Source organism: Pagrus pagrus (genome assembly GCF_965226575.1).
Source record: "Pagrus pagrus genome assembly, chromosome: 21".
Classification (NCBI taxonomy): domain Eukaryota; kingdom Metazoa; phylum Chordata; class Actinopteri; order Spariformes; family Sparidae; genus Pagrus; species Pagrus pagrus.
In genome coordinates, this window is record NC_140208.1 from 9,421,246 (window position 1) to 9,438,715 (window position 17,470).

General features: G+C 42.0%; 1 protein-coding gene across 1 annotated transcript in view; it reads left to right on the forward strand.

Annotated features, from left to right (window-relative positions):
- The window catches only part of LOC311250189 (paired box protein Pax-2a-like), a gene marked incomplete at its 5' end in the record, with an annotated part of 39,788 nt that overhangs the window by 12,563 nt on the left and 9,755 nt on the right, over positions 1-17,470 (forward strand). The window contains 2 exons of the mRNA XM_084341765.1: positions 9,571-9,746; positions 13,275-13,389. Of these exons, the coding sequence (XP_084197891.1) occupies positions 9,571-9,746; positions 13,275-13,389 (291 nt within the window). The remainder of the gene's footprint in view (positions 1-9,570; positions 9,747-13,274; positions 13,390-17,470) is intronic.

The following is a 17,470-nucleotide window of genomic DNA, read 5'->3' on the forward strand; positions in this document are numbered from 1 at the left end:
AAGTGATTAAAGGGCTTTAGATAATTACATGTCAAGATGATGTAGCCAACCACCCGGGTCAGTCAAGAAAGCCTCTGTAGCTCTGCTGTGGTGGGCTCTCTCTTTTTTCTTTTTCTTTTTTTTTTTTTTTTTGCTTTAACAAAAGTGGCTCCACTTCTGCTGCTGAAGTAGTGGATATAAAAGGAGCCTGAGGCGATATAGATTATTGGTTCTGTAAGCAATAGGCTTCCTTAATGTCACTACATAAGCAGCTGATGAGAATAGCTAAACAGATGCACTCATGTCGCAAAGCGTGCTCGGGTACGGAGGGATGCTGCTGCAAAAAAAAAAAAAAAGAGAAAAAAAAGGGGGGCAGTTATCTCAAACAGGGTGGGGAATGAGTGCCTTATTTCTGCAGTGCTCTGGAATGAGAGCTAATCAGAGCGCGGCAGTAGTTTACATAGCGTCTTCTTTGTTCTGGCGTTTGTCGAGAAGCGCGGGGGTTTGCGGGATATTGAGTGGAATTGATGTTTTATGTGCGTGCGGGGAGGGAGGGGATGACTAATGACCTGTCAGAGGTAGATTTCCTGGCAAAGATATAAAAACCAGCATGACGTGGACATGGCAAATGACATAATCAAGTCTTTCCCTGTAAGAGATGCAATCGCGGAGGCATAATGCAAACGTCTGGTATTTTCAAAGGGTTCATTTTCAGTCGTTCGAGGACCCTCTCATATTAGCCCGGGTGTAATGTCTAGTCACTGAATGATAGAATGCACACATTTCTATGCAGATTGCTACTGAAGGGCAAAGAGGTATTAAAGGGCATGGAGAGGAATAAGGTGTGTGTGTGTGTGTGTGGGTGTGGGTGTGTGTGAGCTGGCCTGTTTGGTGGAGGTCTTCCAGGTGACAGCGCCATGTTTCTATGGCTATTCAGTCTCAAATGATTCCCCTGATGTGCTGCCATTTCTGTGATTTAGGTGCTCGGCCAGCATTACGATGAAAGAGAAGAAAGGTGTGTGTGTGTGCGCGTGTGTGTGCATGTGTGTGGTAGTAGGACTTGTGCTGAGGGTTGACGGAAGGAGGGAGCCGTGGTTCTTATATACTCTCTCAACGGCCAGCTGGTGCCTACCTGGAACCACAGGGTCAGGGATACTTTATCTTTCCAAAACATAAACCCCAGGCCTCGGATGCACACACACACTCGGGTGCAAAAAGCAATGTCTCGCCCGGAGCTACAGTTTGTAAGAATAGTATATTACATACGATGTTACCCTGTAGACACTATTGTCCTGTTACTGTCTGCTCTTAAAGTGCACCTTACCCCAAATACAAAAACAAGAAAATGACAGGGTTCTGCAGGAGGCTGAAAAAGAGCCTTTGTTGTCATAAAGGGCACTTTTATGGGTTATATCGGGATATTTTTAAGGCTACGGAGGTTTTTGGATCCATTTGGGAGTAGTTTTGTTTTGAAATTTCAGCCCTAGCTCCAGTATGTGATAACCTGGGGGTGTTGATGGCCCTATGTAATGATTTGTTCCCGTTTGTAGTGTGTATTTTTGAGCGAAAACCACATTTGCCATCGGTACCATCAACTGTTTGAAGAGGCCTTCTGTCTTTGCTTCCATTCATGCATTTTTTTCAACATTATACTGAAAAAACAAGATCTTTCTACCATATTTGGCTTGACTTTCATCAACAGTTTAAAGAAGCCATGCATTTTTGTTAAATTTACACTGAAAAAACAAGATCTTTAGTCATTTTTTTTAAGAAATAAGTCTGGAAATGAAATGAAATGTCTTTTTTCTAACCAAACTAGACAAAAACAATTCATATCTAAGACAGCTACATCTAAGACTTCAGTATGTGGCTCTGAAATCCAACAAATAGAAGTGAGGAGCATGTTTCAGCTGCTGTTTCATGATCGTTCTCTAGATATTGGTGGAAATAGTGAGTGGTTTGGTTTTGAAATTGAGGCTGCAACCCCAGTATGTCATAATCTGGCCCTCTCTATTATGATTTTTGGAGTGTTTGTTGAATGAAAGTCATCACAGATGCCATATTTTGCCATATTTATAGTGGATACCATCAATTGTTTTAAGAGGCCTTCTGTCTTTGCTTCCATTCGAGCTGCTGCTTCATGATCATTGTTTTCAATTTTGGTGGAAATTGTGAGATGTTTTGTTTCGAAATTTAGGCCGCTGCTCCAGTATGTTATAACCCAGGGGCGTACGCGGCCCTATATAACCATGTTTTATTATTTCTGTGATGTGTTCTTGGAAGAAGCAAATCATCACAGATGCCATATTTTTGCCATATTTACCACAGATACCATCAACTGTTTTAAGAGGCCTTCTGTCTCTGCTTCCATTCATGTGTTTAGTTTAGATCAACTGAAGAAAAGGCTTTTCGACGTTTTTTTTGCCAAAACTAGGCAAAAACACATAAAATACCTCAATATGTGGCTCTGAAATCAAGCAAATAGAAGTAAGAAGCATGTTTGAGCTACTGTTTCATGAAATAGTGAGTAGTTTGTTTTGAAATTTAGGCCGCAGCCCTAGTATGTCATAATCTGGGGGTGTATATGGCCCTATATAACCATTTATTATTATTTTCAGAGAGTTTGATGCCATACTTGACATAGAAACCATCAACAGCTTTGAGAAGCTGTCTGTTTTCGCTTCCATTCATGCATTTTCGTAACATTTTCACTGAAAAAACGAGATATTTGGTCGTTTTTCAAAGAAAGATGACCAAATGCTTTCACCATAAGTCTTTTTTTCTAATCAGACAACCTTCTTATCCACTAAAGCTGCATGTGAGACCTCAGTTTGGCTCTGAAATCAAACAACTCGAAGTAAGAGGCATGTTTGAGCTGTTGTTTCATGATCTTTTTTTTAAATTTGGGTGGAAATAGTGAGTAGTTTTATTTTGAAATTTAGGCCGCAGCCCTAGTATGTCATAACCTGGGGGTGTATGGGGCCCTATATCATTTTATGTCTTTATTTCTGAGAGATGCCATATTTGCCATAGATACCATCAAAGGTTTTAAGAGGCCTTCTGTCTCTGCTTCCACTCGTGTTTTTTGTAACGTAAAATTGAAAAAAACAAGATTTTTTTTGTCGTTTTTTGAGAAATATGTCCGGAAATGATCACATGCTGTCACCACAAGCTTACTACTAAGTCTTTCTCAGAGCAAAAACACTTCTTATCCAAGGCAGCTACACATTAGACCTCGATATGTTGCGCTGAAATCAAACAAATACAAGTGAGAGGCATGTCTGAGCTGCTGTTTCATGAGTGTCTATGGTGTAAACCATACTTTTATTTCGGCTGAGCTGTCGCCTTGTTTGCTATTCAGACATATTTTGCCTCCCTCAGTAGGCAGTAGTCTATAGCCAGTTAATGCTTGGATTAAATTTCCTCACAGCACAGTAGCTTGCCTGAGCCCTATTTAACTTGGTAAGCCTCATGATGATTATGGCACAAGCAGTCATTATCAAGGGTTGAAAACATGAACAAAAATGAGCGAAGGAAAGGAGGGGAAGGGTTAGAGGAGGGGAGGAGGGGAGGAGGCGTGCAACACAAGCCCCGGTGAAATGGATTGGCTGTGTGGCCCGGAGTATTTGTTTTAGGCAGTCGCTGTGGCGCTCTGCCAAGCGGGCAGACAGCTCCTGAGTTTCCAAGTCAGCAGTGCCCTTAAAAAGAGGTCCCCCCACCATTACAGCAGGGATGTAGAGATAATGTAGTGTGACACACGTTATGTACACTGGGTCTCGGCGAGAGGAGCTTCAGGGACACAGGTGTCATAAGAGCCATTAATCTGCTATTGTCACGTGTTATTGCAAATTAAAAGTAGCATGTTACACTCGGCAGCCATTGTTGCGCGGACAGAGCGGCAAGACGGTGTCTGCGGTGACCACGGCTGTCCGTTTTACAAAGTGACATATATTAGAATTCGCAATTCTGCAGAGAAAAGCCATTAGCTCGCAGATTAACATCCACGTCTCGACTCCTCCGCCCCCCACCGCTTCTGTAGGCCTCGGAAAAGACAAAGAAGAAGCTGCTTCTCTCGGGGTCAAGTACAAATCTCTCGCACAGTATCTGCTGTTTAAGTACAAATCTGCTTTCATGGATGTTTTTGTTCACCTTCTTGTTATTGAGCGAGCTGAATTGACCTGCGCAGACAGCTCGGTTGGCCTGTCGAGAACATGTCCGTGAAGTGTGTCCGGCCCCTTTCAAAAGTCGTATCACACGTCCCCCTTTCAGAGCCGCCGCCGCCACAAAATTGCACAATCAGGCCTGTAGATGACTCTTAATTTCAGCGGCTCTGATCGCTTTCTCGCTTTGTGTCGGCGCTTTTCTCTCTTGATTTATGGGAGAAATACCAAGAGAGAAATTTCATGATAAGATGATCATCATAAATTTCAAAAAAAGCCAACAACAATAGCCAGTGGCAGTCAGAATGGATGTGATTCTGTGCTTCAGTAGCTGTTGAATTAATTATTTCTCCTCTCTGAGCGTCATGAGGACTGTGGAGGGAGATGAGTGATGGAGCGGGGCCGCCGTCACACACTGCTCTGTGTATCAGCATCTGTTTTGGGGGGGGAGAGGAAGAATCAACACAGGAACTCGGAGCGCAGCAAAATGTCAGCACCTCCAGATTAGATTAAAGGGGCACTGTGTAGTTTTGGAGGAGAAATTTAATATTTACAATATTAACGAGGTAATAATACAAACTCAGAAATATTTATTTTTTCCATATCTGAACAAACAAGCTGTTCTCGGAGGAAAATAAGGTCCCCAGAACACTGTTTGAAGCTAAAAGGTGGCAGGGTCCGCCACATATAAACAAAGTAAAACAGTATGAAACTGTGTTGTCCTTTAAGGTCAGTTTGTTTGACTCTATTCAGTCATGAAAACAAAGAGAGTTTGTTTATTTAGTTTGTTTTGACACAACAAATCTGTCAATCTTCTTCCTCCCCAAAACTACGCAGTGCACCTTTAAAAGCTCAGGCACACCACACCAAATTGTAAGCAACCGCTAACTGCAATTGAGAAATATGTTGATTATGTTAAGGCATTTAAAATGTCTGAAACACCTTCTAATCCCCTTGTTTTGTTTGACCAACAGCACAAAACCTAAATAAATAAATCAATTTATAGTAAAATAAAAGTTAGAAAAGCAGAAATTCTCACATTTTAGAGGCTGCGAACAGAAAATATTCAGGCATTTTGTAAAGATTTCAATCAATTCCATCAATCTACTGTCGTTTAATCCCTTTTCCGAATCAATCCCAGATCTTTGTTGATGCAGAACAATCGTATCGCCTTCCGAATGCACTATTTCATTTATGTTTACATAATCAAAACATTCAATTAGAAAAACAAAAACGCAGCTGAGTTCATCCAATTTGTTTTAATTTGATTTCATTAGCCGAGAATTGAGTCAGGCGGGAAATTATAGAGGTGTATTATTGTGAAATACGTAACAATGTGTTGAGGGAACGAGAGTGTATGTATGTTGACGTGTTACTTAAACAAGGGGCAGACTAAGAGGAGGGTGGAGGGGGTGAGCTCATTCATCTGACGGGGGGCTTTCGTGACCTCAAGGCGCCGGCTCACCTCCTCGTGTCTCTGACAAGAACTTAGAAACCCTGTTTTCGTTGCGTGAGGAGCTTTTATTCTGAAATCCTTTCCTTCTGCTGGAGTCAGACTCTCTTGTTGTGTTTTTGTTTGGCGGGCAGTCACTCAGACTCACTCCCAGTCTCGGTCCCAGAGTTGCGCTGGCTAAAGCCTCCTGCTAGGGGTCGCGACCTCTGGGTGCCAAACCCACAGAGAGGAGCCTGCTTTATAGAGCTGGTTATCTGATCTGATGGAGGCTGCTCCCTCGTTACCGGAGTGTTAATACAGACTGATGTCAAGATGAATACACTCGACTCCAGAGATGATCAATAAACGACCACAGAGCGGGACAAGCGTGTAACGCACCAACAAAGCCACTGTGGTCAAAGATTAGTATCACTGCTGCATAATGGGCAGATTTGGAAATGTCCAAATAATGGATCTGACTTCTTTTAGTGACGACAACAAACACTTAACGGCACTTTGACACTTTTTCACATGGTAAATATGACTGTTTAACACTAATTACGAGTAAATAAATAAACAAAAACAAAGTTTAAATTGGAATAAAGCATAATTAGTATACATTTATAAGAATTTTGTGCCTAAAAGCTCCAATAATCTGCTTTATCAGGTCTGTGCAGGTGAAGTTTGATCAGATTTGATCGACAGTGGCGTCACTTGGATTTAGATTTCATATTGTTGAATGATTCGTGCGTGGAAATACCATGACATCACTTTTCTGACCAGTTTTAGCTCAAGTGAAATAACCAGTATTCTTCAGGGGGAAAAGTGTTTTATTTACAATAAGAAAATTACAACAAGTTGCAATTAAATGACAAAAAAACAACCACAAGGTTAAAGTTAGGGAACGACCGTAATCATGGTTGAAAGTCGACTCCTGTGTTGTAACGTTAAATATTTAGTTGACACTTTGTGGCTCTATTATAACATCACACTACTCCCTCCTTCGCTCCCGATGCTTAAAAGTCAATTCACTTGCAAGTTAACAAAAAGCGTTTTTGGAAATTTCCTGAGGCGACTTATGCTTTAGTTCTCTCATGAGGACAGTCTCGAAAATGATTAAACATGCACAAACTTGAAATGTCACCACAATCGTCTTCATCAGTTGATTTGTCAGCTGGGAATCAGTAGCTGGGAGGGCAGATGGGACTGTCTGTCTCAGTGTGAGGAGTGGGAGGAAGAGTGTGTAGGTTGACCCAGGATGGTTTGTCTTGTGTGTGGGAAGTGTATTCCACTGTGGTGAATGACAAATATAGTGGGGGGGTATTGATCAGGTGTTGTGGCTCGAGCCGGCTGATGGAAAGTAATTAATGACTCTATTTGCTTTGGTTGCAAAGAGAACAATTGGGTTTGATAAAGTGACAAGAGGCAGCGGTAGTAGGTGAGGGCCTTCGGTGAGGGTGAGGAGAAGTCCTGCTGAATATTCACCTGAGAGTTAGTGAGCGGCAGCTGTCCGTTAGATATGTAGCTACAGTCAGGAGCTTAGCATAAGATTTGAAGCAATGAGTGAGCTTAAGAGGTGAGAGAGCAGACACATGCTAGCTGTTTCTGCCTGTTTTCCAGTCTCCATGCTCAGCTAAACTAACCATCGTCACAAGGCAACATCATTTCGGGAAAATGTGCATCAAACATCTAGATTATTTACAATTTGATTTAATGGCGCAACTAGAAAAATACGTCATCCTGTGTTCAGGCAAATGCATGGTATGTGCATCTTGCATATCATCAGCCATCTCTAGATATTATGGTGGATTGGAGCAAGTTATCATTTCATTTATGTGCCACCAAATGTTGACTTATACGTATGTTTTCATCGGAGAGACACTCACACAGTGTGAAAGTTGTTTCCCCTTAAATTAAGGAGGCAAAAGAAGCGATTTAGGAGTAAAATCTATAGAATGTACACAACATGGAGGTAGTCTCCGTGACGTCACCCACAGGTTTCTGTCGAGCCGTTGTGAGGCTCAGCGTGCTGTCTTTGCCGTCGCCGTTGGAAGTGCCTGATACTCTTGACTCCCGCCTAAGCTGAATGAAGCCTGGTTGCTAACAGCTAGCTAGCTGTCACTCAAATTGCACTGCTCTTAATTGTGCACAACTTTAAGCCACAGTTGTCATGACCGTAGAAATTAGCGATAGAGACCAATATCGTTTTTTGGACCAGGTTGTAATGTTTATTTCTGCTGTAAAGTTGGACGTTTTAACACTAACCCCAAGTGGTCAGTCGAGGTACTGGCGTTTGTTTAATTTTTTTAGCGCCAAGAGCTCCAATAACAGATGATACTTTGAGCGGTAAATGATAGTGACGCATCACTCCAACATTTTCTCTTCTGTTTCTGAGTACTGATCCTATACCAGCGCTCTCTTTACCTGTATTTAACATTACATGATGTAACATGAGAAAAACGGATTGAAAAACCGATTCAGTCACGACTGAATGATCAAAGAAACTATATTTAATGTGGATCAGGGTCGCATCATGGCCAAAACCTGATGAACCTAATGACGCCAGTGTCGACACCGTTAGCGATCCGGCGTATCGGATCGGTGCATCGCCTCTCAATAAGTCCTGCATTCATTTGTGCGAAGAAACCAGAACAAACCGTTTACAAGTCGTTGTTAGCGAACCCACAACGTATTTATTGCTTGTCATTTTTGCAGCTATCAGCACAATTTCAGGTCTCACACACACGCACTTGCTCAGACACACACACACGCACACACACACACACACACACACACGCACTCACGCACGCTCACACACTCTTTTATAGCTCATCCGGCTCTTCATGGGAGAGTCGGGTTCATCCTCTGGCCTCAGCCTGTGAAAAAAGGTCAAGCAGCAGAATAGAATGGCAATAACCCTCCCAAATGGTACTATCACACAGACATGATTGATCAATTGAATTCCATGGCAGAGAAAAATGTGGGATTAAGTAGAGTATTATACGCACAATGAGTTGAGGCATGATGTTCATTTCAAGTTCATTTCAGCTCCCTCTTGCCACCAGATCAGGCAATCAATAGGGGCCTTGCATATCATATATCACCGCTCTCCCACTGAGGGGAGAACATAATCTGCCGCAAATTTAGAATGACAGATTTGCAAGGGAGCTAAAGCTTTCTGGGATCCGGGGAGGAGACCTACAGACACAGCCACTGCAGCCGGGAGAGGAGGTGGGGTGGAGGGGGTGATGGAGAAAGGGAGGGCAAGAAAAAAAAAAAAAATGGTAGGATGGTCTGTAAAGGCTTTAAAGCGTCGCACGCAAGTGACAACGGGTAAAAGCTAAGGCATCCTTCTCCCCAACAGTCGGGTAATCAGGTCAGGAGTCAGGAGAAAATTCCTGTGTTTGGAGAAGCAGGATGATTGAACTAGACTGTACGATTTTATTCAGCCTCTTGTCCTCCAAATGGAATCGCACACTCGCGGAGAATGAAAGCGGTATTGAATTGTGAAAAAAGGGAAATTGTGCTTTTTAAAAAAAACTGCTCTTGAGTCTTGAATTGCACCGGTCGGGTTTTTTTGGGGAGGAGAGAAAGAGGAGAAAAAAAAAAAAAAAGAAAAAAAAAATCCCCTGGCTGGAATGAAAAGGCACTATAATGGGCTCGCTGCTGCTTTCATTAGTATACATGCTTGCCACAACATGTATATATTTGCAAGTGATGGTAATCCATCAATTACCAGAGGGCTCTCAGATCATGATGGTGTTACTACTGTGGTGGGGGGTGCAGGGAAAAAGCCTGTGTGATGTAGCCAGTGGCTCACTACAGCCATTAAGGAGTGGAAAAAACCTGCACTCCATCCCTTTCTGTCCTCCTCAGATCCCCCCGCAGAGGTGGTACAGGGAAAAAAAACACATGAGGAGAATATAAAGTGCATATAGCTTGAAGTAAAGGCCAGCTTCCCGGGGTCAGTATCTCGATTGTTGCTCTTTCTTCTTGTAGATGGTTCAGATGGTTCTGGCCCAAACAGTGATTCTCAGGGTAGTGTGGAGAGTTTACGGAAACACCTTAGGGCAGATGCCTTCACCCAGCAGCAGCTGGAAGCGCTGGACCGGGTCTTTGAACGCCCCTCGTACCCTGACGTCTTCCCTACATCGGAGCACATCAAACCAGAACAGGTTAGTAGAGCACTGCAACTCAGCACGTCTCCACACATACACACAAACTGCGACTCTGAATGAAGCACAAGAATCAACACAATCCCCAGAATAAATGTTAGCTAAGCACGTTTCTGCAAAATCACAGATCAGTTAAAGCGGACTGTTTCTATATGTTGCAACGCTACGTTTGTTTAGGTTGAATTTTCTATTTCTCTCGTGTCACAGCGCTGTGCTTATGCTTTGTTTAGGTTTTTGCACAAAAAACACTTGATTAGGATGAGAAAAAAACACGTTTTGGCATAAAATACCTGTTTAAATCACCACGCTAACAGATGGAGATGCTTCGACTTTCGTCACCACAGAAAATGGCTGGACATGTCCCCAGGTCGCCTTAAAAAACACCTGGTTTTGTTTCCACAAAAATGGCTGGAGATGTCTGCAGATCTCCTTATAATAAGACCCGGTTTTGACACCACAAAACCAGCTAGAAATGTCTGCAAGACTCCTAAACAAACACCCAATTTTGACGCACAAAAACCACAAAAACAGCTGGAAATGTTCCCAGGTGTCCTTAAAAAACACCTGGTTTTGTCTACTGTAAAAAAAAACCTTGTTTTGACTCCACAAAAACAGCTGTAAATGTCTGTAGATCTCCTTAAAAAAACATCAGGTTCTGATGCCACAAAAAATCTGGAAATGTCAGGAGTCCTTGAAAATATCTAGTGGTGTGACTCAAACACGAATCTGTGGTTTGCAGAAACGTTAACTCCTAACATTATATCCTGGCGACTGGGCTGCAAAAGTTCACTCACAAATACTCCCAAATCATATCCAGAAACTAATTAAACAAACGTCTGAGATGTCCAAGCACTGGATTACAACCAAGCATGTATAATGCTGGAGGGATCACCAGGAAAACTCCCACACGTTATTGATTTTGTGATGAAAAACACATTCCTTGTATCCCCTATAATTGAGAATAACAGTGAGGCCACATGAAATTAATCGATACCTAGATTTTTCTTCATCTTTGCTGTTATTCAACTGCTTCTGTGTCATATCTTGATGTTTAATGACTAGAAGGCTGCCTCTATGGGAACATGCATTCATGAAGTGAACGTATGAAACCATGTATTCCTTCTCACATCACAGCCGCACTCGCCATCCATCCTCATTTCAAAAATTAAGAGGCATTTGGGGAACAGCCACCCCCACGCCAAAACGACAGCCACAAAGCACCGCTTATTAAAAGCTCTGGGCTTATTACAATGGATAACCTTTATTTACTTTCATTATACTATTAAACAACAAGAGACTATTAATTTCTCCCACCAAACTACAAGTCGGACCCATAAAGCAAAAGCAGTCGCCTAATTGAGTTCATTTTAATTTCTCTCCAATCGGGGCGAATTACGCAGGTGATAAATCAGTGGGACAGGCCTCACCTCCAGAAGAGGGCCTAATTTGCAGCTAATTACAAAACTGATTTCTACTGGAAGATCAATACCAAAACGAATTGGAAATGACTTGCAATCACAAAGAGCGTCAGGGAGAGTATTAAAAGGGTTGGACTAAAAAAGAGGGCAAGTAAGGAGAGAGAAAAAAGGGAAAAAGAGGCCAGGAGCAGTCTAGAAAAATCAGGTTTAATTTAATGCAATATTAATCAGAGCACTTTCCCTTCATGGGCGCCTCACGATTTTTTCCTCCTCTGGAAAATGTGTCCCTATTAGCCAGTGTCTGGGTTCTGTAGCGGGGCATTAAAAACCCATTCTGGAGATGCAAAACTCAATGGATTCACCCCTCCCACACTTCTGCTAGCCATTTGGTCATCCCTTTCAGACCTATCTTTTCAGTTTTCCCCCTTCTGCCCTTTATCTGCATGATAAAACGTCTGTTTGGCGTCTGAAGCCTCTGAGAATAGAGGAAAACATCCGACATTGTGCCAGTGAACAGTTGTAGCAGACAATTAGAGTTTATCGGTGATAGTGGCAGACAAGAGCGGGGTCACGGGCGTCCCCCTGTGGGAGCGCGGCCCACTGAGCCACTCAGCCTCACACTGGGCTTTGGACAAACATTGTCAACACTCAGACTCCGGAAGTCTCATCTCATTAAAAAAACCCTGCTAACATCTGCCGTGAGTGTCTTTTAGAGGATTTACAAAAGGAAACATGAGGATGAGAGATGAGCTGAGGAGCTTATTTATAGATTGAGTAAAAAAAAAAAATTAAAGGGTCAGTTCACCCAAATTACAAAAAGACACATTTGGTTGCATTCGCTGAGATTTCTTTAAATGAAGGCTTCCACTGAATGAGATTTTGTTTTTGGTGCTCGATTGAACATTTTTCTTTAAAAAGACACGTCCAGAAACAATGTCCCAGTTAATCTGGATAATCCACCGATTTGGCTGTTAGAGGTTTTTACTGGAATTACTTTTCCACTAAAGAAACAGTCCCAAGGAAAACTGATTTCTGTTGATTGTGCAGAAAAATCCAGACATTGTTTCTGGATAAACTTTTTGGCAAGAACTGAAATTTATCGTCCTTAGCGTCAATCTCAACTCCCGTAAATTGGCATCAAGCGCCTGATTAGATCCACAATCTTAGTTACTTATTTTTTAATCAGATATCTTCTGATTTAAATCACAATTTTTTGAGAATTTAGGCTTAAATTTAGAATAAAAAGACGGGTTGTAAGAATAGACACATTTCTATAAGGAAAGTATCAAAAACATTTTAATTTAAGTAAGAATTACAAATGGTATTGGTACTCAGGTAACCTGGCATCAGAAATTTCCAAGCAATAGCAGCCCCTACCACTGAGCTTTTTAAATTCAAAAGTTTAATGTTTTTTTGGTAGATAAAACAAGCACAAACGCACTAAATCCACCTCTGTCGCACTTCTGTGAGGTTGAAATGGAAGTTTCACAAGCAGAACTCTTAAAACTCTGATCGCTCGATACTGCTCGAGCGAAAAATGTGTTTTTTGTGTGCGTGTGTGTGATTTGAACTTGTCCTTTAAGACAACATCTGAACGCACACAAGAAGCAAAATCTCAGCTAATCGCTCACAAAAAGTGCAAGTTGTACAAGCGACTCTATTCAGAGATAAGAAGTTATGAAATTTAAAGGTGGTTAAGACTCCAAATTAAAAGCAAAAGGCAAAAAGAAAAAAGAAAAAAGAAAAAAAAAAGGTGAATGGTGTCTCTCAAACAGGGCCACATGGTGTGCCTGTAACAAAGCAGAACTGCTTTCTCCCTTGGCTGATCAGGGGTAGGACTGCAGTCAAGCACAAAGGGCCAGCTGACGCCTTGGCTTTTCACTCATCTCAAAATCCCACTTCCTCTCAGACAATACCAAAATACATTCATGATATGCTTGAACTGCCACCCTGCAGCTTGAACACACACACACACACATACACACACAATGCTCTCATACAAATTTATACTCGCACAGGCCTGTGTGGAGCGCTTAATGGAGGAGGAGAAGGGAGGATTTCCATCTAGGTATTGTTTGGTTGTGTAATGATTCAACTGTCCTTTTCCCAGGCTAATGAGTACTCGCTCCCTGCCCTGAATTCCAGCCTGGACGAAGTCAAGCCCAGTTTATCCTCTAGCGCCAACCCAGACCTGGGCCCCAGTGTGTCGCAAAGCTACCCTGTAGGTAAGATCAAGTGCCATACAGTACGCCTTTATGCTGCCGAGCCACAGCTTCAGCTGAGAAGAAAAAAAAAAAAAAAGAAAAAGAAAAGAAAAAAAAACGATGCTTGTGCAATTGACAACAAAGAAAGAATGAAATGTGTGAAAATAAAAGCAAACCCAAAAAGTTAAGTGTCAAGACTTTTTTAATACCATTTCACTCTGAGCTGAAAAGGTGGTAACGATGATGCGATAAAAGCTTAGCAGCTGTCCTCCGTCTGGTTTTTTTTTGCTGAGCGAGCAGGGCGTGAGCTGTTCAGTCACCGCCGGACAAGGACCTTTGGGTGTCAGCACATCAGAACTATGACTGTGTATCAGAGCAAGGTCTCGTGAAGAGAAAAAAAAAAAAGAGGCCACCATGCAGGACTGACTGCTTGTTGGCTGCTGCTGTGTTGCTCCTGTGATTTGTTCGCCGAGAGACAGTTTGTGTGTCTCAAAGCACGAGTAATGTGCCTCGGTAAATACGCTCTGGCATTTCTGCCGCCTAACTCTAACACCATGATCATTTATTTCACCCTCCCTATCTCTTTCTCTCTCTCTCTCTCCCTCCTCTCCTTGTCACAGTTAATGACTGCCTGGCTAATTGAAATATTGTTTCGTTGTTGCTGTGTTATTACCAAGAAGAAGGTTAAGTTTACTGAAAGTTTACGATGACTGTCGGGGGCCTGAGATTAATATACAGAGCTTTTATTAAAATTCATATAATTATGCAGCAGCCATCAAAGGCAACGAGTTCTGCGCGGGGGAGGACAGGGTGATTGAAAATTGCAGCAGCCCCCACCACCACCACCAGCACCACCAGCACCACCACCACCACCCTCTTCTCAAATGATAGCCGAGCAGTCTTATGAGAAAAGAAAGGGCCCTTTTCTCATTAATATGTGGGAGGTAGATTTCCCCTGTAAGGCAGGCCTCCTGAGAAGAAAGGTGTGTGTTTGTCCTTTGTGCACTGATGGCCTCTGTAGAAAGCAGGTCTGGCTCTGCAGGCGGCTTTGTTTGCACCTGGGATACTTTAGATGGTCTCCGCAGAGAGGGTCTCCTTACTGGTTTACAGGTGCAAAGAGACATGTAGAGGAAGAAAGATGGGATTGTATGCACATCAGTGTGTGTGTGTGTGTGTGTGTGTGTGTGTGTGTGTGTGTGTGCATATGTGAAACTTTGCTTTTTTGTGTGAGTTAATAAGTTTAGTCCATGCCCTTTCCTGAAGCAGAAAAATCAAGCATAAAGAGGTCAAAGTAATAGAGAAACTTCCACTTGGTAATTAGTAAGTAAGTATACAAAAGTGTTGGTACTCAGGTAACTTTTCAAACAATAACGAACCCTACCACTGCGTTTTGTTTTATTAAAGAGGCACTTTTAGAAAAGTGAACACAGAAATATTTATATTTACAGTATTAATGAGGTAATAATACAAACTCAGAAATGGTTATTTTTCCATAATGAAATAAACAAGCTGTTCTCAGAGGACGATAAGGTCCCTAGAGCACTGTTTGAAGCTAGAAAGGTGGCAGGGTCCACCAAACATAGTAAGTAATACAGTTGAAATTGTGTTGTCCTTTAAGGTCAGTTCTTTTAAACCGGTTTATCCAGTAATGAAAACAAAGAGTTTGTTTATTTAGTTTGTTTAGGCATAAAAATGAATCAGTCAATGTAGATCTGGCTCTTCTCCCTTAAACTACATAGTGCACCTTTAAAATTTTCAATTGTTTTTGATAAATGAGAGGAGACATATTATGCTTATTCATTTATTTTGGGTTACTACTAGAATAGGGTTACACACTTTAATGCTCAATAAACGCATCAGTTTTCTCATACAGCAGCACTGTATTCCCCCCCCCCCCCCCCCCGAATACCCAGTCTGCTCTGATTGGTCAGCTCACACATACCCGACCCCGCACCGCTCACCGTGTCTACGGTCGGCTATGTCACGTTTTCAGCTTCCAGTTAGCTTCAATTGTGTGGATATAGGTATATATTATGCAAATCTATGACATGTTGACATCATGATGTCACAAAGTCACAGAATTTAAGGCGGGACAACTGATTAGGTGTTTCAGGAGGAGTGTTTTCTGTGGGAGAGAGGAGCTTCTGCTGGTGCGGACCTTTCATGAACGAATATAACACAATGAAGGAAAGGACAAAAAACAAAAAAGCAGAATAAATCTCCTTTAAAGCAGCACAATCTTGTGATTTGGGTGTATTAGTCTGTATGTAATCACACATTTGAAGCAAAGCGGTTACAAAAAAGTAGAAAATAGAGAAATGGAGCATACAGAGGTCAAATTAATGTAAAAACTTCCACTTGGTAATTAGTATTTAGTTAGTGGCTCCTCTGCTTGGTTTTCCCTCAGTGCCTATTATGTGATATTCAGGTGTGTGTGGGCTCTCTAATGGCTGAGTATTACAGTTTACTTGCCAGCGATAAGCCTACCAGAGGAATTTTAAGCCATGCAAAAAGTAGTAAATTATCTGCAGTGTTTAGGCCGAGATCCAATTTCAAATTAATTGTGTCTTTACGGGGGAAAGAACTGGAGATTATGTTCATCCTTAAAATGTTTTCGAACACCAATTAAAACGCCCGCAGTTATTGATCTTGTTGATTTTATGTGGCGGAATTTGCATAATCTATTAAAAATGAATGATTCATGAAGTGCTCATTGCCAGAGATCGGGATTCTCAGTGAAGTGAAAGACTTGAGAGATAGAAATCTTTTGTGTCCTCTGCTTATCCTATTAAGGCTCAAAAGTACCTGCAAAGCAGGCTCAAATAAGAAAGGGATTTAAGGGCATTGTGCACATCATCGAAATTCAGAGGCAAGAAGCCACTTCCATTAAAAACGCTTTTTTTTTCTCTCTCCCTCTCCTCCACATTAATGCTGTATTACCTGCTAAATAGTCCCTCTTACCCCATAAAAACACCAAAGGGTTCCATGAATATGTGGATAGGACAATTGCATATTGTGAGGTAATTTCTATTGTTGATATGGGAAGTAATTTCTTTGATGAATTCCCTTCGAGAGATGGATTTCATCTTCAAGTGCTTCTTATTCTTGTTCACTCGAACTGCTTAAAATTCAAATAGTGCGAGCCGTGGGTGAATTTATGAATAGCAGAAGGAGGAGCTCTGAACTTTTTTGTGTATTTTGAGAAATAAATGGGGAGATGGCCTCGATACGGCCAATTGTCCACTATTTCTATAGAGAGTTTCTGTATTTCCTGAAATTAGTCAGAGCCCACCTGTTTTCTTGAGGGCTGCTTCAGACTTAAGAGCCATCTTTCTCGAGCTGGATCCCCTTGAGCACTCGGTGGGAGTTTTACACATCTCCGCTCAGTGACTGCATACTGAAGACTCTTTAAACATATTCCCTGCTGGGCCTGTTAATGGAGGCCTCGGAAGGCTTAAAGCCCCTGTGTCAATGACACTTCTCCTCCTCAAAGCAGCTGCCACCGTACACTCCTTTATTATCACGTCTAAACAAAACTTCATCCGGCAAACACAGCTACAATTAGGGTGACTGAGTGCTCTCAGGCTGAACTACACAGAAAGTATCAAGACCCGCCGTTGTCCACTGAGCAGCGAGCAAAGATCAGACAGCGAACCTGCCGTCAGTGATGTGTGGCCTTCGCCTGTCTCCCCACAGGCCGGCGCTCCGAAATTAATGCTTATTTCGTCTTCGCAAAAGCAAACTAACCTTTGAGCACACATTTGATAATGAATGACTTTCAGCCGGTGTTTGGGGAATTAAAGCAATTTGGCTCTCCAAACATTCTTTACTTAGTTGTAATTAATTAGGGTGCTGAGATTTTTTGGCTGGTGATAAATTGCCCCATTCTGCATATAGCCTAGAAAATGGAGGTCAAAGATTTTTGGTTGTTGTTGTAGCAAACATGAAGGTGTCCCTGTCATGCTAAATTTAATACTCTTGCAAGCAAAGGAGTCATTCACAAACGACTTTGTCCCCGTGCCAAATGAAGAGAAGGTCACCCCGCTTTTCTGTTTGTGTTTTAAGAAACGGAGTCGATGCTAATGCAGAAACAGAGCGCAAC